This window comes from Castor canadensis, chromosome 1, assembly GCF_047511655.1.
Source record: "Castor canadensis chromosome 1, mCasCan1.hap1v2, whole genome shotgun sequence".
Taxonomy (NCBI): domain Eukaryota; kingdom Metazoa; phylum Chordata; class Mammalia; order Rodentia; family Castoridae; genus Castor; species Castor canadensis.
In genome coordinates, this window is record NC_133386.1 from 31,853,078 (window position 1) to 31,874,321 (window position 21,244).

Sequence of the window (21,244 nt, forward strand, 5' to 3'; positions counted from 1 at the left end):
CTTAGTCTGCAGCCCCTTGACTCCAAGCGTTATTCTTCCAGCCTGCAAATTAACAGAAGCAATTCCAGCTGCAGCCAGAAGGTGGCTGCCTGCTGTCGATGATGACGCTGCGAGTGGGTAACTCGGACTCCAGAGATTCCGCATGAGGGCGCGCTCATCAGCTTGCGGGCCGCCCTTCTCCAAACGGAACTATCAGTCCAGGTCGCTGTTTCTGGAGGGTTTGCTAAAAGCGCGTACCAACCCCTTCCGGGCTGCCCTGCAGGTTCCTGTCATTTGCTGGGCTCTGGAAGGAAGGAAACGACGCGAGAGAGCGGCGGCTTCCTCCCGGCGCCTCCGCCCCCTGTGCTGCGGTCCCAGCGGTGCTGGGGCCTGACCCGCGCCTCGCCCCGCACCCGGGGAGGCGGGTGGTCGATGGCACAGATGGAGACGCAACTGCAGAGCATTTTTGAGGAGGTGGTGGTGAGTGCGGCCCGGGGCGGGGAACGGGAGACGGCGGCTCTTGGAACCCGGCCTGGGCGACCTCCTCCCCCGCCCCGCGACCCCTTGTTTTGACACCACGTCGTGTACCGGGGTCGGTGGTCCCCAAAAGCTGTCAGATTCGGGGCATCCTTTGTGACAGGCCCGGCGGGTGGTACTTCAGCGTTGCTGGGCCAGATTTCTTGTCCTATGTTGCATTGTAATGTTTTTCAGGGAAACCCCCTTTCTCCTTAAAAATCAGATCACTTACTTTTTTTTTTTATTTATTTATTTAATAGAAAACAGAAATTATAGAAGAGGCTTTCCCCGGGTGAGTACAGGCATGGCAGCTTTTTGTGTGTTAAGGGATTGTATCTTTGTAAGATTTTACTTACAAAGGACGTAAGCTCTATTCTGGTTATGTTTAATTATACTTTTTAAAACTAGTGGCTGATAATACGATTTTTGTTTTTACAGGATGTTCATGGATACTCCTGAAGATGAAAAAACCAAACTAATTAGCTGTTTGGGGGCTTTCAGACAGTTTTGGAGTGGCCTTTCTCAGGTGAGCACTGCATTTTTGGTACATCCAGCTGTACCTTTTATTGTTGTGTTGGATGGGGTACATTGTTGCACTTACAAACGTTCTTACATTATATCAAATATATGATACTTGAATTCACCCCTCCACCATTTTCCTTCCTTCCCTCCTCCCCTCTTCTTTTTAAACTTTATTTTGATGCTGCAGCTAAAATCTTTTAGGAAAAGAAGAAATAAAATTGCCTTCATTTTTTTGTTCTGGTTTCTTTTTGTTTGGTTTGTGTAGTTCAGTGAAGATCCTGTATTGAAAATTCAAATTGTGGACGACACAGTGGGAGATGTTTTTAAAAATCTCTAAGTTAGATTATATAAAACCATTTCCATCTAATTTTGATTTATTTGGTACATTTGGAAACAGTTGTGTTCAACTTTTCTCATAAAAGATAAAAATTTCATTTTTTACTTAATAGTAAAAAATGCATAGTATTGATACAAAGATACTAGCAGAGATAGAGAGTTACTATAATAAAGATACAAAGACATTGTACAAATGGGAAAGCTGCAGTAAACTCAGTAATAAAGAATAGTTATCAGAAAGCATATCCATAAAAAAGTTAAAAATGTGTGAGTCTTAAAGACCTCGAGCAAGATGCTGGAGGCTCATGCCTGTAATCCTAGCTACACAGGAGGCAGAAATCAGAAGGATCACGGGTTGAGGCCAGCTAGGGAAAATAGTTAGAGAGACCCTATCTTGAAAAAACCCATCACAAAAAGGGCTGGTACTTGCTTAAGGTGTAGGTTCTGAGTTCAAACTCCAGTCCACAAAAAAAAAAAAAAAAACTGGAGTTGCAGTAGATCATTATTTTCTGCAGGTAAGAAAATGAGCTCTGCCTGCAAGTAAGTCTCTGATGGTAAGATTTGCCACTCAGGTGGATCACAGAGGCAATAATTCATGTTTTAAATGTTTGTTTTAGTTATTTTTAAATAAGTAATACATTCATATGGCTCCCAGTACAAAAGGGGTAGATCCAATGACTAGCTTCCCATCTTTCCTAGCTTAGTCTTTCCCTGCCTGAAGCCAATATTCCCAGTTTATGGTTCCTGTGAGAAGTATTGTATACATGTAGAATATTTTTTTTTAAGGGTGCTGGAGATTGAACCCAGAGTGTTATGTATGCCACGCATGCACTATACCACTTAGCACTGAGCTTCACCACCATCTCCAGAATCATTTTTATAGAAAGGTCACATACCATTTATATTGTTCATTAATTACCACCTTGTTTTTTTCCCCTTAATAATAAGTTCTGAAGATAATGCTGTATCAGTCCATCAAGAGTACTTCTTCCTTTCTTAAAGCAGCATAATATCCATTTTATGGCTGCACTGTCCTTTATTTAACCACCCACCCACTGACTGGCATTTAGACTTCTTAACTTTTCTGCTTTAAACAGTGCCATAACGAATGATATTATACATGTGACATAGGATAAGTTTCCAGAAGTAGCCTTACTGGATAAAAGGGTATGTGTATTTATTATTTGCATAGAAATTGCCTGGTAATTTTCTAGGAGAATTACTCTAGTTTATACTCCAATGATCAATGCACGAGAGCATCTTTTCTCATAGCCTTATAATAGTATTAATAACTTTTTGAACTTTGTGCATGAAATACGCAAGAAATTTTAACTCAGTATAGTTTTATTTTGTGTTTTCCTCAGTGATGTTGAGCATCTTTCAAGTATCTTTTAATTTAAAGTAATTTATTAAATGTTTTATGAGTTCAGGTTCGGTCCTTGTCTTTAAGAGGCTTATATTCTAATGGGGAAGCTATATAAGAAGTACGTGTGAGGAACAATGATAGTACATACCAGAGGATATAAAGAATCTTTAGACTCATCTTAGAAATGTCCTAGAAGACAGACTTTAGTATGAGTACAGCATCTTGGTATCACATTTAAAGTTTTGCAAGTCTAGAAGTTCAGTATATCATTAGACTCAAAATGGGCTCTTGTTTGGGCTTGCAGGGATTAGATTCACACTAAATTTCCATGAGGCTAATACCCCAACCCATAATGGGTTTTTTCCTCCAGTGACTGGAATGTTTATACTTCCCAGTAAAGGCACTGCTTACTGTGTCTTACATTATCTTTGTCAGAGTTTTCTGTTGACTATGAACATGTTAATAAAATCTTACTGTTTTTGGAAGTCTCACATAATAAAAATGGTGGAAGTTTATATAATTGCATGGCTTTGGCTTAATATAACAAATACTAAGTCGGAGTTTTTATTTTTTGAGATAGACTCACTAAATAGCTCATGCTGACCTTGAGCTCTGTGTAGCCCAGGCTGGTCTCAAACTCACAGTCCTCCTGCTTTAGTCTTCTAGGTGCTGGGATTACAGGCATGAACTACCAGGCTGGGTACTAAATCTAAATTTTTTCATCTTACTTTTTTAGAAGTTATTTTCACCCACTTAACATTCATAGTGAAGAATTTCCTTCATACTTCCATGTGTATTTTGTTAGTCATAAAATATAACTTTAGAACTAAAATAAAGTCATTTTTAAATTTTCCAGGAGTCTCATGAACAGTGCATCCAGTGGATTGTTAAATTTATTCATGGGCAGCATAGTCCTAAAAGAATTTCTTTTCTTTATGACTGCTTAGCAATGGCAGTTGAGACTGGTCTTCTTCCACCCAGGTATGTTTAATGATAGGTACCAGCAACCCAAAGACTTCATGAAGTCTGAAAACTGGTTGAGGTGGTTGTTGTTGTACAGGATAAGAGAATAAAGAAGGAAGTGAGGCTTATCAAGTGACTGGGCTTCCGAGGCAGATGATCTTTATAGCCACTCATGTAACCATAATCCACCATGGCTGGGGCTGGAATTGTAACAGCCTTCCAGTCTAACACACTCATCTGGGACCTCCCCTGGGGCTGTATGCAGTGCCTGCACATTCCCTTACTTTGTGGCCTAGACTTTCTCACAGCTGGATGGAGCTGGTGAAGAGGTCTAGGTAGGACGTCACCCCATATCCTTTTTGACATAGTCTTAATACTTGCTCAGATCTAAGAGACAGACATAGACCTTCTGCTATTCTAAGGGATGAGTATCAGTGTCACATTTCAGGAAAGTGTGTGGGATTGAAAATTTTACTCTAACCCTCTTGGAAAAATTCTGTCTGCCCCCAGCTGATAGATAATAAACATTTAACCAAAAACCTTTTTTAGGTTTCTTCCTTGTAAAAATACAGCATGTTATTTACTTTTACCTGGTGTTTGATCTTTCATACAAGTAAAACATGTAAAATGCCACATATATCTAAATATGCTTAATTAATAATGCACTTTTATGAAACATACTTGCTGTGACAAATAAAATACCCAGAATACACAGACCATAGGTATTATTTGAGAACCTGCAAAATTCTGTTTTGTAACTGGAATGGACATTACTTTTTTTTCTAGGATGGTTTGTGAATCCCTGATCAACTCTGACACTCTTGAATGGGAACGAACACAGCTTTGGGCCTTAACATTTAAGCTGGTTCGGAAAATAATTGGGGGAGTGGACTACAAGGTATTATTTTCTAATTATAAAAGTGATTGCTTTTAGACATGATTAATTTCTCGGGGTGTATATCTGATTTTTAAGCAAGAGAGACAAAGTGAAATTATATATATGACCTGCCTTTTTTGTTGTATATTTCCTAAGAGGATTTGAAATTACTCATACAGGTGGCTAATGTATTTTTACAATGAAATAAGGAAGTCACAAAAAAAGTCTGTGTTCTTTCATGCCTCAGTCTTCTGATGTTGGGGCCCTTTCAAATGAAAGAACAAGGAGCAGGGTGTGTGGGTTTGAGATGGGAAGGAACCCTTCTTCGCCTCTACCCTGATGTGATCTCCCATGGACTTGTGTACTTCCGTAACTGATAGCTTTAGTTCTCTGCTCTTCACCAAAAGCAGCAAATATTCTCTAACTCCAGTATAGCTCAGGAGCTCTGTAGCTACAAAAGCCTTTCTACTTCATCAGAACCACTTTCTTACTGTCCTTTATAGGTAATTGCCAGTGCTGATGTAATGCTTCATGCTTACTCTTTCTTCAGTCTGAAATAATGTAATAGATAATGACCTAACATAAATTATTGGTTTAAATCATGATTTAACACAAAATCAATTCTAAGAATCCTCTTCTGATTTATTTTTCCTCAGATTTAAGCAGTTTTTGCCATTTGCTCATTTGTATGTTGCTTTATAATTGTTCTTCCATGTGTATACCCTGTCTTTCTACATGTGTGGTCACAAATTTATACTAAAAAAAATGCATGTTGACTGAAACAACTTCGCTGTCAAATAATGCAGCTGGTAAGAGATATGTGCAAATGATTACAGAATAGCCTTGTTGGATGCACTTGAGAAATAAAAGAATTTAAAATATATGAGAAAGGGGAGTATAAAGTTAGACTGTGCTGAAAGTAGTGAGCAGAGTCATTGAAGCTGCCAGAAAGCTTCAGTTTGCTACCCATATTTTCAGTGTTTTCAAAAAAGTCCTGTTCAGATACATTCCTGTCCATAGCACGAGCTAAGCTTTTTTGACCCATGTCCCAAGAGAAACTCTTCTAATGTTTTGAAGACCTAATAAATTGAGAAAGTGTACAAGGTTTTATTTTTATTTATAAGTGACTTTCTTTGCTCATATTTTAAGTCATTATTATTTAGAATCCTGTTTTGGAGCATGACTCTTCTTATGTTAGCATAAGGGATTTAAATGTTAACTCTAATTCAGAAAATTTAAAGGTGTGATTTTCAAAGAAAGTATAATCCCAAAACCTTTGAAAATTTTATCTAACACGGGACATTTAGTTTCAACCTATGTCTATCTGTCTTATATCAGGGTGTTCGAGACCTCTTAAAAGTGATCTTGGAGAAAATCTTGACAATTCCTAATACAGTGAGCTCAGCTGTTGTGCAGCAGCTTCTGGCAGCAAGAGAGGTAATTTATATACTTCTGAAGTTTATTGATCTAATCTCAAAAGAGCTGAATCTTATTATAGCTTGTGGAATGTTCCATTTCCTTTAACAACAACAAAAAAAAGACTTACTTTTAGGGAAGGGATCTTAATTTTATTACATTTCAAAAGAAAATATAAATTTTTTAGTATCTAGGTTTTAGTTATGAAAACAATATAGTTTTGGGGGTTTTTTTTGCAGTACTGGGGCTTGAACTCAACCTTCACCTTGTGCCACTCCATTAGCCCTATTTTTGTGACGGGTCTCGTGGACTATTTGCCCGGACTGGCTTCAAACCATGATCATCCTGATCTTTGCCTCCTGAGTAGATAAGATTATATGCATAAGCCACCAGAGCTCGGCTTGATATATAATACTTTTAATATTCTTTAAGAAGATTCTTTTATTCTAATATTTTAACTCAGTAAATCCATTAAATATCTCCATTGTTTTTTTAATTAGCAAGTAAAAATTGTGTGTATTTATATGTACATGTGGAATGGCTAAGTCAGGCTGATATAGATTATCCCACAGTTTTTCTTTTTCCTCTGATGTGAGTACTTAACGTCTACTCAGCAGTTTTCAAGTACAGATGACCCGTGATATCTGTGGGCATATGGTTCTAAGGACACCACTGTTGAAGAAAAACTACAAATGCTTAGGGTGCATAGAGTTCATTGATTGTTTTTTCTCATAATGCACCCAACTTCTGCTGGAGATCGGCTACCCTTTCCACAAATCTAAAATTTTCACTTTATCGTATAAATTAAGCACATTCGCTTTTGCCTTGCTTTGGGGGCACTATTTGCTTTTTTTGGGAGGTGTATTTTCACGAAATTAAGGGAAACACTCTGCAAATCACACAATTTAAAACACAACTGATGCTAATATGGAACTGACTGAGAACTTGTCCATATCCACTGAGCTGCATAAGTGCATATGGAACTTTAAAATTTTGTTTTATAATTTTCTTTTAATTATGTATGTATGTATGTATTTTGATCACACTTGGTAATAAACCCACATGTAATAATTCCACAGATAAAACAGGCTTACTGTATCAAATACGTTGTTCTTTTATTATTATTGTTGTACTGGGGACACATTGTAACACATACAAAACTTCTTACAATATATCATAGTCAAATTCACCCCCTCCCCGCATTCCTGGAATAGTTTCAACAGGTCACATTTTTCTATTTACATGCGTGTGTACATAATATTTCTACCATATTCACCCTCCTGCCTCCTTTCCTTATATCCTTCTTCCCTCCCACTGGTACCAACCCCCAGACAGGACCTACTTTGCCTTCCTGTTCTCTGTTTTTGGGGAAAAAAAAAAAAAATGACATTTTTGTCTGTTTAAGGTTGCTATACAGGGTGTTTCGTTATGATATTTCCATGTATATATATATTATAATCTGAATCATTCTTAACTATAGTCACCATGATGTGTCATAGGTTTTTGAAGTTATTTCTCATATCTGATTAACTAAACTTAATTGGCCATTATCTCCCCGCCAAAATGCCTTGTACATCTTAGCATTTTCCTTGTTGTTGTTATTGCCATTTGTTGTATTTAAAGGGCTTTGATGTGGGACTAGTTAAGAATGGTGCTCTTTTGTTTTCCTTAGGTTATAGCATATATCTTGGAAAGAAATGCCTGCTTATTACCAGCCTATTTTGCAGTCACAGAGATCAGGAAACTTTATCCTGAGGGAAAACTTCCACACTGGGTAAATTTTACATTTCCCAAAAATTTTAATAGATATTTTTATCAAAAGATTATATTAATCTTATTGTTTATAAAGTTTAATGTTTTAAAAATTGTTACTTTTATTCTTAAGTAACGTGTTTTTTATCACAATGTATTTCTTTAATTTCTCTGGTGACCCAGTGAGACAGTTTTTATGCAACATGAGTTAAAAAAGATACTTACATTAGTTAGCTAAGGATGTGATGGTATGACTAGGTTTAATTCAGGGACAGATGGATAGGTAAGTAATTGTTTGGGAGGAAGAAAAAGAGAACTAATCTCTGAGAAATAATTCTTCACACGTGTGTGTGTGTGTGTGTGTGTGCGCGTGCGTGTGTTATTTATGAAAATGATCACTCTTTGGGTAATCTTGAATCTTGATGTCAGTTTTAAATTTTCTCTCTTTTTTTTTAGTTACTTGGAAACCTGGTATCAGACTTTGTAGATACCTTCAGGCCCACAGCAAGGATAAACTCCATTTGTGGTAGGATTTTAATTTTCTAATTTAAAATACAATTAATTGTAACTTATTTTTAGTGTTCTCACTGTTGAACAAAGCTAAAGGATGGTCTTGTACATGTCCATCTCTTAGCTTTTTATTTCAGTAATTCTCTAGGAGCTTTATTAGCCTTATATTTCTTTTCAGGTATTTTGTGTAGGAAGAGAAAAGCAACTGTGTGGAATGGGTCTACACTCAGATAAAATTATTCTAGGAGTTGTGTTTCCTGATGTTTAGAAACCCTTTTTAATCTCAAGGCAACCAGAAATGTCAGCTGGTCAATTCTGTGTCCACAGTATCTGAGGGTATCAGCTTAACCAGCCCATTCTGATTCACACTTGCTCTTCATTCCATTCATTTACTTTTCCATTGTCTCGTATTTTGTTTAATTCTCTAATCTTTTAAAAATAACCATGTGATTTGACAAATCTTTGCACTGCCCAAATACATTTCTGAATTATTTTTAGAAATCAGTGTCCCCAGAACTGACTGAGAACACAGACCACTATTTATTTAGTGATCATGTATTGAGCACTTCTTTTTGAGACAGTGCTGTTGTAAACACTGGATGAATAAAAATAAACTAACCAAACACTTGACAGGTAATCCTGAGCCTTCTGGCTTTTGTAACTGAGTGGATATTGATGATATCATTTAAGGAATTGTGGAAGTGAAGCAGGTTTTGAGAAAGATGATGTTGAGTTCAACTTGAGATATATTGAGCTTGAGAGGCCTGTGAGACATCCAGGTGACAGTATTCATTAAGCAATTAGATATGTGAGCTAGTGGTTATATGGTACATTTAAGGCCTCTAGGAATATTCTGTATGAAGTTTATCATGTTGACCTAGATCTCTAGATTAGAGATCTCACACTTTATCTGTGTAGGACCATCTTGTAAAGATTTTAAGCTTTGTGTATACTAAAATCTGTAGCCCTACTCAACTCTACTTTTCTATTGCAAAAGCAGCTGTATTCCAATATAACTTTACAAATGCAGATGGTAGGCTAGATTTGGCCCATGCATAATAGTTTGCTGACCTCTGCCATACATACTTGAATAAAATGCAACATTTTTGAGTTTGGAAGCTCTGCATAAATTGATCTTCAACCATCTGGATTAAACACAAAGAGAATTCCCATACTTGCTTAAGCATATATATTCATTAAATATTTGTGGGGTGAATGAAGGGCCTGGCACTGCTATTGACACATTTACTTGAAAACATTTTTGTAATACATACAGGCCGTTGCAGTCTTCTGCCAGTTGTAAATAACTCAGGTGCTATTTGTAATTCATGGAAATTGGATCCAGCAACTCTTCGTTTTCCTTTGAAAGGCCTTTTGCCATATGATAAGGTATGTTGCTAAATTTAATGGAGCTCTTGGTTCATGTAACATCCTACATTGTAAGGTGTGTGATGACAAATTGTCTCTTCATAGTCTGGAAAAGGAAATTTTAAAGGAAGATAGTTTATGGTGTATCATGTCATCCCCACTATCCAGATATACTCTGTGGTTTGTGTATTTGTGCTTCAGTGGTAAAGTACTTGTAGACAGAAAACTTAAATTTTAAATTTCCTAGTAAGGCCCTACATGTAAAAAGTAGAAGAGCCAGGATTTGAACTCAGTCTGACTCCAGAATCTATACTTTTAACTACTGTGCTGTTAACTTGTTTGTCCTCTCCAAAGTTGGGAATAGTGTTGGTATCTACCCTTGTAAGAAAGTGTTTGGAAACTCTCCATCCCTCTTTGCTTAGATTTCTAAGGAGAAAATTTTTTCCTTAAGACTGATGGGATTATCTAAAGTCACATTTTTAAGTTTAATTCCAAAAGGAAGAGGTGTGTTTTTTTTAATCACTGATATTTTGAAACTTTTTCCTTTCAGGTATACCACTCCTCTAAGCTATTGTGTTAATGATCAGTCTTGCTGATTGTACTGATATTTTTTTAAATATAGTTGCTCTTTGTACAACTATATCCATATTATACCAACTCTTGTTATAAAACTTGTATATAAAACACTGATTCTGTGTTTAAAAGGCCCAAGGACTCCTTTAAAATTAGTATTTGAAGTGAGTGCTTATATACTCACACTCCTGTCACAGTCACAGATATTTTACTACTAAAATGAAGAAAGGAACAGTAAACACATTCAGAAAGCCAGGGTGAATTGAAAGAGACTATAGTCTGAAAGGGATCCATTTAAAAGAAAAAGAAGTTTAAGAAATTTAATGCAGTAACTTTCCCTAAGGTTTTCGACCTCACAGTTTTAATAGTCCAGTTTTTAAAAGGTTATCTTAAAAATCAGCACATCCAGTGTTTTCATCTTCCTACTTTTCTTCCATCTACCCAAGAGACCTATAAAAAAATAAAACAATGCTAACATTATACAAGTGGTATTTGAGATAAACTTTTCATTGAATGTATCAAAACACTGTCTCCAGCAACACAGAAGTGAAAATGAGGTATTCTAGAAAACAATTAGAGAACTCAAAAAGTACGCGTGAAAGAACTAGAATAAACTCAGAACAAAACCTTTGTAACTTAATATATTTAATAAATCCAAGTTAAAACATACTTAAAACATGTTAATAGTTGTAAATTAACATGTTTTAAGTATGGGTCAGCTAAGTTAACATATAAGTAGGCAAAAATAGCTATTTCATCATTTTCTCTAAAAGTTTATGCATTTAAATGCTAAGAAGCTATTTTGGCAATCTTATTAGGGAAATAAGGGACTGATCATATGTTCAAGACACTAGAAAAACATTCAGGTTGTTATTTAGAAGTAGTGGCTGAAAACTTCAAAAAAAGATCTTATTTTTAAATGTACTGAATTTGGTTTTCAGAAATTGTATACTTAAATGCCTAGAAATGCTTCTGGAACATTGACTATCAGATTTTCACACAGAAAAGATCTTAATGCAGCTTCTGTATATCTAAGAAATAGTATCACCTAGGACAAAAATCTATATTCATTGATATCTCAAAATTGACACTGTAAAACTGACATTTTAGTGTGAGAGTCTAAAATGGAAAAGATAAAGCTTTTATGTTTTCAGGAAGATAGAGTAGGACGTACACTGGGGAAGGAGGGTTGAAAGATCTGGTTCTAGTGTCCTCTTTATGTTTACTTTGTGCATGGCTTTGGAAAAGTCCCTTCACAGTTTTCAAATAAGCGATGGGAACAGATTACCTGTAAGTACTAAAATCCTATAATTTTTTTCCACTAGATTCTGCCTACTATGGGAAGGTAACAAGTACCTTTAGAAGATTTTTTAATCTCAATTTCAAATAATTTGAATTAACTTCCATGTTGACCTTGAAGCAATAATTTTTCTTTATTTTCTTTAAAGGATCTGTTTGAACCACAGACTGCTTTGTTGAGATATGTATTGGAACAGCCTTATTCCAGGGATATGGTCTGCAATATGCTAGGTTTAAATAAGCAGGTACTGTACTATGCTGGAAACCAATAAAGTCTGCATAGAATCTGCACTATTCTTTTCTCTTTTCTTTGCTATAGCTAACTGAGCAAAACAGTTAAGAATTCTTTGATGACTTTTCTTTTAGGATGTAATTTATTAAACAGTGTATTGTTTCTATCATTTATATATTGCTTTAAGAATGTTTAAATTAAAAAGGAGATATTTTTAAAGTTGGTTTGTTTTGCATTGCTTTTTTTTCTATAAGGCCAGTTTCAAGTATACCTTTTGCCAGAGAAACCTACACATGACTTAACCATAATTTTTTAACTTTTTTTTTTTATTGTTTGGGTGTCTATTTTTATAACCCTTGGTATCTTCAGTGTGGCCTCCTTGCTGACTCTTTTTTTTTTTTTTTTTTTTCCCTTTTTGGTGTGTGTTTGTTTTTGGTGGTTTAGCATGTGGGAGGGTTTGTGCTGACTCTGGGTTCCTTGAGGCTGGCCTCATAGTCACTGTTTTGTCTTTTCTTTTTTTCTTCCTTTATTTTTGTTCTGTCCTGTCTTGTCCTGCCCATCCTCCAATGCTCTAGACCTTGAACATTGCTCAGGTATGTTCACAACCTTACTGTTGTATTGTGACTAACGATACGCTGGCCGCTTTGTAGCCACTGATTCCATTTAGAGAATACGTGTATGGTCGGGGCTTGAAATTGGCAGGACCATGCTGAGACCAAGGCCACTAAAAAATTTCTTCTTGGGATATGAGAGTTATTTTTGGTGGATGGTTTTTGTTTTTGTTTTTTTGGTGTTTGTTTTTTTATATTTTTTTTATATTTTTTTTTTTAAAGAAAAAGACAACACCTGGCACTCAATAAAGCCTGTCACTTTTTGATGGATTGTTTTTCTTCCCACTCCATTTTATTATTTCCATATTTTAGGGCTACAGCTAGCCTAATGGAATTTTCAGAGATGGAAAGATTTGTGGTAGCTTCTGTCTTTCCAAACTATGAAGATAAGCAAATAAACAACAATAACAACAACAAAAAATACTTAAATTGCTTTACCTTAAAAAAAAATAAAAACAAAACAAAAAAAGAGAAGAAAGCATTTTAATAGAAATATGCTGCTTTTAAACAGTTGGAGTGGTAAGCTTTATACAGGAAAGGCTTTTTTGGAATCATGGGGATTGACTAAGAAATGTCATGTTCTTAGGTGACCCCCACACCTCTTGACAAACACCCTTCTTTGAGAGTCTTTGCCAGATGTGTCCTGCTCCTAGAGTGGGCTCCTCTTGGATGAAGCTCACGTACAGCAGGGAAAACACTATGGCCATACTTTATAAGCCAAACTCTTACATAGTCCCAAGTCTGTTCCAGGACTTTTCACCTTTGAGATTTTAAGCAAAATAGTGGTTCCATTTATTTTTGTTAAAAATTTTTGAGCCCAACATATTAAAATAGACCAGATTTTTTTTTTTATCATAAAAAGACATTCTTGTCTAGGTTATATAAAATAGCGTTACTGTTTGCAATACTATAGTGAAGGTTGTGCCAGTGCTTCCATTTATAAAGCCCTATTTTTAAGGACATATAGCTTGGCCATAAAACTTGCTCAGTGTTGAAACTTTGCATGCCAAACCTCACCCTAGTAGCAATATCTCTTTTATTATTTTGAGTTTTTTCTTCTGAAAAATTTACCAAGTTTTCTTATTTGGACAAGCTTTTGTACATGTGAAACTGAAACTGCTTCACTTAGAGTATCTGACAGTTACCTCATATAATCTGTCATTTTAACATCTTAAATATCAAGTCATTAATTCTGATCAACTTTCACTTGAGTTAGAGGTAAGTATTCAGTTAACTTTGGAAGAATACTTCATGCTTTGTCTTAAAACTAATTTTTACAATGAACTTTAAATCATATGTGGCTCAATTTTTTTGCAGTTTGGTGGAAAATGTGCCCATGGTTATCAGAGCTGCAGATACCTTTCCCCAGATGCCTTTAGCTGTCCATAGCTTTATTTCTTGGGGGCAGCTCTTCTCAAAGTAGAAATTAACTAAATCATTCTGTGAATAGTGTTTCTGATCTGATCATTTCAATAATAAGTTTCAACATAAAAAAAGTTTATGACTAAGACATAAATCCATAAAAAATAAAGTTTATAATGGAAATGCTGACAGAACATTATTAGTATTGGTCCCACTGTAGTAAACATTGTCAAAATTTCACAATCCATCAGTAATTATTTCCATAGGAAACTATAGTGAGGGGACTTACAGATGGAAGATAATATGCTGAATTTACCTTGATACATTATTTTTACCTACTGGAAAGTAGAATACAAAATGAGAACGCACAGTATAAAAAGCATATGATTAAAATAACCAAGTCATCTTATTGCATCTTTTATCATTACAGAGCTATATCCTGTACTATACTTTCTTGTCCTTTCTCTAGCACTGCAATAATTTACTTAAAGCTTGAAACCTTTTTAAGACCTGTCCATATGGCATTTTCCAGTAGGAATCAGGCCATATTTTATCCAAAAATTGGTCACATTCAAATGGTCATAAATAACCCAGTTGTATGGCTTACAAGGTGGAGTGTTGAACTTAAACTCACAGTGGAAAAATTTTGTATTATGTGTTTACATGAGAGTTTATATTTTCTTTCTGGTGAATAAAAGTATCACAAATCACATACACTCCTCAAGCTCTTATTTGGCTTATATGAACTCTGACTACTATCTTAAACTAATCACTCAGTTCTTTGAAATAGTTTTTAAAATTATTAACTGGCATAAGGCCCTGGTTCTGATTGGTAGTTTCCTTCCTTAAGGCAAACAATTGGTAAATAGCACTGAAAGAGATTTTCTCCTCCCAACTTGTTCTGAATAAATATTACTTTTAGAGTACTGAAATGAGTTAGAACTAACTTAAGTCCTCTTGAGTACAATGTGTTAAACTTTTATTGCAAAAGCAGTGCCAGAACTGTTATATGAAATAAGTGTCAAGTACCACTCAGTATAGGATATGAGATAATACTGAAAAACATTGCCATTTACCAGTTGAAATAGCTCTGGGACAGAATCAGGGCATGGTGGGGAGGGAGGGAGTGTTAATGGTTTTATTAATGTCTTGGGCCTGATTTTTAACTTTTACCAAAGCTGACAATTTAAAATAGGCTCTAATAGAATTTGGACCATTATGTGGAAATAGAATTGTTAAAAATTTGAATTGAGATGCTCTCACTGTGAAAACATGTTTGAACTAAACATGCATATAGGTATAAACTAAAATAATTAAACTTTATATGGCAATATTTTGAAGTTTAGGAATGCTTTCAGAAAACAGGATATAAATAGCCACTGGCCTAGCATCCATTGACTTGTAGAATTAGCTTGGCCTAGTTATTGATAATTAAACTTTATTTATAAATCAGATTTACAAATGTTCATTTGGTCCACTTTATAAAATAATCTGGTTTGTGGTAAAGAGTCTTAATTTTATTGTACCTACTTTTTAGTAATTGAAAACTAAAGTAAAACTTACTATTTGAAAGTAGCACACAGTTCATTTTATATTTCAGACCTTTCTTTTTTGATATCATTTTATTACATTGCAGATAAACAAAGCAACATGTTTAAGGCTGTCTTTAAACTTGGTTTGAGAACTATCCTTGACTTTAATCAAAAACACCTGGGAAATTTATACTTAAGCCTGATAGATGTTTTGCTACCATAATATACAGGGTTTAGGTACAGTAGATATTACTGATGAATTTAATTCTTACTAGAAAAGTTGGGGGTAATTGTGAGCCATGGCATATACTAAAAGATCATCAGTTTTAACTGTAAGTTTCCTAACTGTTTTTACTATGTCAAAATTTTAGTACTTTTAGCATTCCACTTTGAATCATTAACTGTATGATCATCAGGACATGCCTAAGTACATGTAGATGAAAATGCAGTTTTTTAAAACAAATAACTAATATTACAAAAAGCATACTCCAAAGTGACTCAAGTGCTAAATACCAGTTTTATTTAGTTTGCTATTTTTTCCTTAAGTAGATTGATGAAAGACCACCATAAATTGAAAAAAATAGATGACAAGTTGGCTAGTCTCCAAACTAGAAGCAAATTCCCATCACTATTGAAAAATTCCTACTGGAAATCCTGGCTTTACTTCTTTTCACAAATTTTTCTGACTCTTGTATACTTTGAATGATTTCACTCTAAATTTGTGTTGTCTGACACATTTCTTAGGTTGTTGGTGGTTGGCAGAACTAGTGAATTTCAAGCCCTGTACACAGTAGTTTTGCATGCTGATTTAAGAAATAGTCTGTAGTGTTGTCTGTTGCACTTTGCTCTGCTTCATAATTATAATTACATTTGGAGGAAAAGTACTGTAGTCTCAACTGGTGGTGTTAATATCGCTATTTGTAAACCTGTAATGTGGTTGAACTGTGATCATGGCCTTGTGTTTTTGAAAAAAATAAGAAAACCATTGATGCTTACTGTTTTGGATAGATGTTTGTTTACTTGCATGCTTTAAGAAAGTGCAGCTATATTGGAGCTTTACAATTTGGAGCTGGCAAAGAGCATGCAAAAGAGGGGATGCAATTCATTATGTTATGTTTATTCCCAAATTTGTCCCCATTTTGCATTTTTTCTCTAAAATTGAAGAAATCATATCCCTTTTTCATGGCAAAAGAGTGATAATTACATCTAAAGTTTAGGGGAAAAGCATCTATATTTAGTCATTGTATTCACAAGAAAGGCTTCCAACTGCCTGCTACTAAGTAATATAACATATTTCTAAAGGAAAAATGAAGTGCCTTTTAAAATACGGCTTAACATACTTCTTTTGGTAAACATATGTTTTTAAAATCACTTTTTAAAAAGCACAAATCTTTTTGCCTCTAGAAAGGGAAGTTGCATTTTCATTTTTAGTGTTTAAAACAATTCTTTTTCTTGTTTTAGATTTTAAAATGGTCTAATTTAAAATTAAAGCTGCATTATGTTTGGGTTCTGGGGGGAAGAACAGAAATTAATGTTGAAATCAGTTTAATTGTGGAAGAAGTTTCCATTCGGTATCAGTATTATTGCTACACATCAAAAAACAGACATGGAGCAATCTGGCAGCTACGTCAGGTTACCTCTGTTTACATTGGTGGTGTAAACTTGGGGTTGTTACTTTAAAATACATGGATTCACATACTGCTTCATTTGATCTTTCTCAGTATGTAATCCATGGAAAATCAGGATTTTCCGCTTTTAAGTTAGATTGCAAATTTTAATATTGCTTTTCTCATTTCATATGCCTTTTAGAATATTAACAGTTTTCAAAAAAGATAAATAGCAAAACTTTTTACTGTGCCATGAGTGTCCTTTGTCAAATTAAAGCAACTATGTCTGTAGACAAAGTGTAAAGATAGTGGAGATCTATTTCATGGGAGACCTAAAAAAGTGATTTTTTTCATGAAACTCTTCCCTCTGTGATAATGTTGCATGATGCAGCTTTAATACACTAAATCTAACCTTTACTTCTTAAGTTCAACTTCATTCCATGCTTCTCAGCCTCTTGTTACAATTAATGCCCATTAGCTGGTGACTTCTGAAACTAACCAGGAGGCTTTTGGAATACTGTATTTAATCTCTGCCCTACAGCAGAAACAGCGTTGCCCTGTGCTGGAGGACCAGTTGGTGGATCTGGTGGTATATGCCATGGAGCGGTCCGAGACTGAGGAGAAGTTTGACGATGGCGGAACAAGCCAACTCCTGTGGCAGCATCTTTCAAGTCAGCTCATTTTCTTTGTGCTTTTCCAGTTTGCCAGTTTTCCACATATGGTCCTTTCTCTTCATCAGAAGGTATGACCAGATCTTTCAGTCAGAGCCACTTCACCTGTTGACTAGTATGTTGTAGACCAGTTTGGGCACTGCGTACTGATTTCAGCAGGGACAGAAGTTAGAACCATAATTTCTGTCTGTTCAGCATTTTTATGGTTTCTTAACTTTGCACAAATGTAAAACGGGATTTAGTCATTCACAATGCAAGGTCCAGAGGATACAAGATGAAAAGGCACTTTTTATCCATAAGGACTACCTAACTGGGGAATATATGAACAAACAATTTTATTATAATAAAAGTAGTCATCAATGAAGGCATCAAGAATAGTTTTCTCAATGCGATCTTTAAAGCAGACACTCTACCATAGAGCCATACCCACAGCTTATAAGATCTTTCAGCCTATAATTGAAGGAGGAATACTGCCAAGAGAAAAAGATAGAAAAATGTTTTCCTGGTGATAGTATCACTTGGAAAGGTACAGAGGTATATGAGAACTGGAAAAAAAATACACCGAAAAGTATTGATATGAGATAGGCAAGGACAGACATGGAGAACTTTTTACAGCCATGGGGGCTTAGGTTTTCTTCTGGTGGCAATAAGGGGAAATGACATCATATAAAAGTTGGAAAAATTATTGCTAATGGCTCCATGAAGGAAGTTGATTGTATAGAGATAGTTGGAGCCAAAAATAGAGGCAAGGAAATTAGGAAGGGAGACATTGCAATGGGGTAGGTAAAAGATGCTAGAGGCCTAAACCAGGAGACAGAGTAAGAGCTAGAGACCAGGTATACTGATGTTGCATAGGAGTAGGCAAATGATATGTAACCGAGTGAGTAACAGGAGGCGGAGCTCACTCATTGGGTTCTACTTTGGTAATGAATAGAATGATAGGACAGTAAATCCAAGAAAGTTAAGACAAGTGGAAGAGTAAGTTTGTGGAATGAACTGGGTTTAATCATAGGGTTTTAGACACCTGAATGAGAAAAGAATAAATGCTGCATCTATAACATCTCTGCAGCATGGAGTATCTGATGGAAAATTTTATGAAAGTTGTTAAAATCCTTTCAGCCATCACACCCCTCCCCTCACCATTGATTTCTATATGATCTCGAGTATACTAGTGTTTTATGATAACCAGTCTTTAAAGATTTTAAATTTTTTAAAAAATGCATCTTTTGATATAGTAAAGTACTTAATGTTTTGATGAGATAGTTTTAGTAAAATCATCCTGTATTGAGCTTTGCTCTCATGTACATATGACTGATTAATTATGTTCTAAAACAGTGACTTTTTTGTGTGGGAACACAGGAGTGGGAAACCTATTTACCTCATGGTGGCCAGGAAGCAGAAAGAGAGAGAGAGAAAGGGGCCCATACCCTAATCTCTTCTTCAAGGGCATGCCCTACTGACCTAACATGTTTCACCATCTCTCAACAGTCTCATCAACAGGGCCAAGCATTTATCTTCCGGGCCCCTTTGGGGAGCATTTAAGATTGAAACCATAACAACCAGCATTTCTCTTTAAGATAACAAACAAAAATCCTCATAGCTTTCTTCATTCATATTTTTAAGTAGTTGTGTTTGCATTTGTACTTAAACTTCTTTTACAGTTAGCAGGGCGAGGACTGATTAAAGGCAGAGATCATCTGATGTGGGTCCTCCTGCAGTTTATTTCTGGAAGTATTCAGAAAAATGCACTAGGTGATTTTCTCCCTGTCATGAAGCTCTTTGATCTTCTGTACCCAGAAAAAGAGGTAAGTTTTTGCGAATAGTTAACAGTGTGATGAGTGAATTATGTCAATTTAAGGATTTTATGTGTGTGTGTGATTTTGTAAAAAGAGCACTGGATTTGGTGAATTACTTTCCCCAATTTTGTGACTAACCCTGATCATGGTCTGGTTATTCAAGGTCTTTTAAAACTGAAGGTAAAATAAAGAAAGTGAGATTATTTTTAAAGTTTATCCTAAATCACACTGAGAATCTAGTACAGAAAGCTCTTTCTCAGCATTCTAATTAAGTCTGCAGTTTTAAAAAGCACTAATACCATCTTAATATATAAACATCATTGAATGGCCAAATAACAAGTGCATTATCTATTTTTGTTGACAGCTATAAAGTATCACTATGCACCCCTTCCCACCGTTCTGTTATATAATGTATTTGAGTAAAATGTGACACATTTTGATGATTGCCATCTTTTAGAAATACTTTCTATGGAAATTTTAAACACACATGAAGGAATAGTAAACCCCTATGTACTGCTCACTTAGAAATATTCTTGTTATATATTTCCTCCTTATATTTTTTGTTTATGCTAGACAATTTTAAAGCACATTTCAGATATTCCTGTCATTTCAGCCATCAATATTTAGTAAGTTTAAGATAGTCACTTAGATTGCAGATTTCTTAGGTTTTTTTTTTTTTTTTGAGAGGACTTTGCACTGTTGCCCAGGCTGGCATGGAATTTGAGCTCCTCCTACTCAGCCTCCCAAGTGCTGGAACTACAAGCATGCACCACCATACCTGGCTATTTCTTAGGTTTTATGTTCTTGAAAAGCAGATATGCTTTCAATAGGCATGGAGAAAGACTGATTGATCGATACTAAGTTCCATTTACATAGGAGTAAGAAGTCCCAAGGTGCTATTGCACAGTAAGGTGTCTGTATATCACAGTTGTATACTGTATATCTCAGAAAGCTTGAGGGCAGGATGTTAAATGTTTTACCATAAAGAAGTGATCAGTGTTTGAGGAGACAGGTGTGTTTAACCTGATTACACATGTACACTGTGCATCAAAACATCACATGGCACTTCATTAATACGTAGTTTGGGGTTTTATGTCATCAGTTAAAAATTAATTTACAAGTATGCGTGAGGCTTTTAGAACGTGTTTTCAAACGTACTTATCACATTTAATAACTTCAAAGTGATGCATTTAATTTTAAAAAAAAATGATTTTTAAAAAGCTATACCAGATAGAATTAGGAAGACACATACAATTACTTCTTTCTTTCTTATAACATGTTAATGGTTACTTTCCAGTGTATCCCAGTTCCTGATATTAACAAACCTCAGTCTACTCATGCGTTTGCAATGACGTGCATTTGGATCCATCTCAATAGAAAAGCCCAGAATGACAACTCCAAGCTGCAGATTCCAATACCTCACTCCCTGAAGCTTCACCATGAGTAAGTCATTTGTTGCTTGGGAATTTTCTTATTTATAAATGGGAATTGTAGATTAGTAGTGTCTGTGTGAAGTTTGGAAATCTCTCACACCTGCTGCAGATGAGGTGAATATTTAATATGTATATATGATAGCAAGAGAAATTGACCAGTAGCAACATCAGAAAAGAACTAGATTAATGTTACTTATATATACAGGTGTTTTTCTTCTCTTTCCAACACTGGTCTTTGTTTTTATACATTGCACTTATCAGGGCCTTGTGCTTGCTAGGCCATCTCTCTACCACTTGAACCACATCCCCCAGTCCTTTTTGCTTATTTTCAGATAGGGTTCCCACTTTTTTGCCCAGGCCAACCTCAGACCACAGTCCTCCTACTTCTGCCTCTTGCATAGCTGAGACTACAGTATGAACTACCATGCCTGGTTTGTTATTTGAGATAGGATCTCACTATCTTTTTTGCCCAGGCTGGACTTAAACCAAGCTCTTCCCATCTTGATCTCCTAAGTAGCTGGGA

The 21,244-nt window shown here is 35.5% G+C and overlaps 1 protein-coding gene across 4 annotated transcripts in view; it reads left to right on the forward strand.

The window, feature by feature from the left end:
* The first annotated feature begins 327 nt into the window (after positions 1 to 327).
* Med23 (mediator complex subunit 23) overlaps positions 328 to 21,244 on the forward strand; it is a 41,985-nt gene continuing 21,068 nt past the window's right edge. The window contains exons 1-14 of one of the 4 annotated variants that reach the window (XM_020186864.2): positions 328 to 459; positions 756 to 787; positions 934 to 1,021; positions 3,576 to 3,700; positions 4,469 to 4,580; positions 5,898 to 5,996; positions 7,648 to 7,749; positions 8,184 to 8,253; positions 9,514 to 9,626; positions 11,627 to 11,722; positions 12,285 to 12,302; positions 17,363 to 17,563; positions 19,154 to 19,297; positions 20,586 to 20,731. In XM_020186864.2, coding sequence (XP_020042453.1) covers positions 412 to 459; positions 756 to 787; positions 934 to 1,021; positions 3,576 to 3,700; positions 4,469 to 4,580; positions 5,898 to 5,996; positions 7,648 to 7,749; positions 8,184 to 8,253; positions 9,514 to 9,626; positions 11,627 to 11,722; positions 12,285 to 12,302; positions 17,363 to 17,563; positions 19,154 to 19,297; positions 20,586 to 20,731 — 1,394 coding nt within the window. In that variant the 5' untranslated portion in view covers positions 328 to 411. Of the gene's footprint in view, positions 460 to 753; positions 788 to 933; positions 1,022 to 3,575; positions 3,701 to 4,468; positions 4,581 to 5,897; positions 5,997 to 7,647; positions 7,750 to 8,183; positions 8,254 to 9,513; positions 9,627 to 11,626; positions 11,723 to 12,284; positions 12,303 to 17,362; positions 17,564 to 19,153; positions 19,298 to 20,585; positions 20,732 to 21,244 lie in introns of those variants that run through there. The other 3 variants (XM_020186865.2, XM_074074543.1, XM_074074549.1) reach the window with 3 other exon arrangements.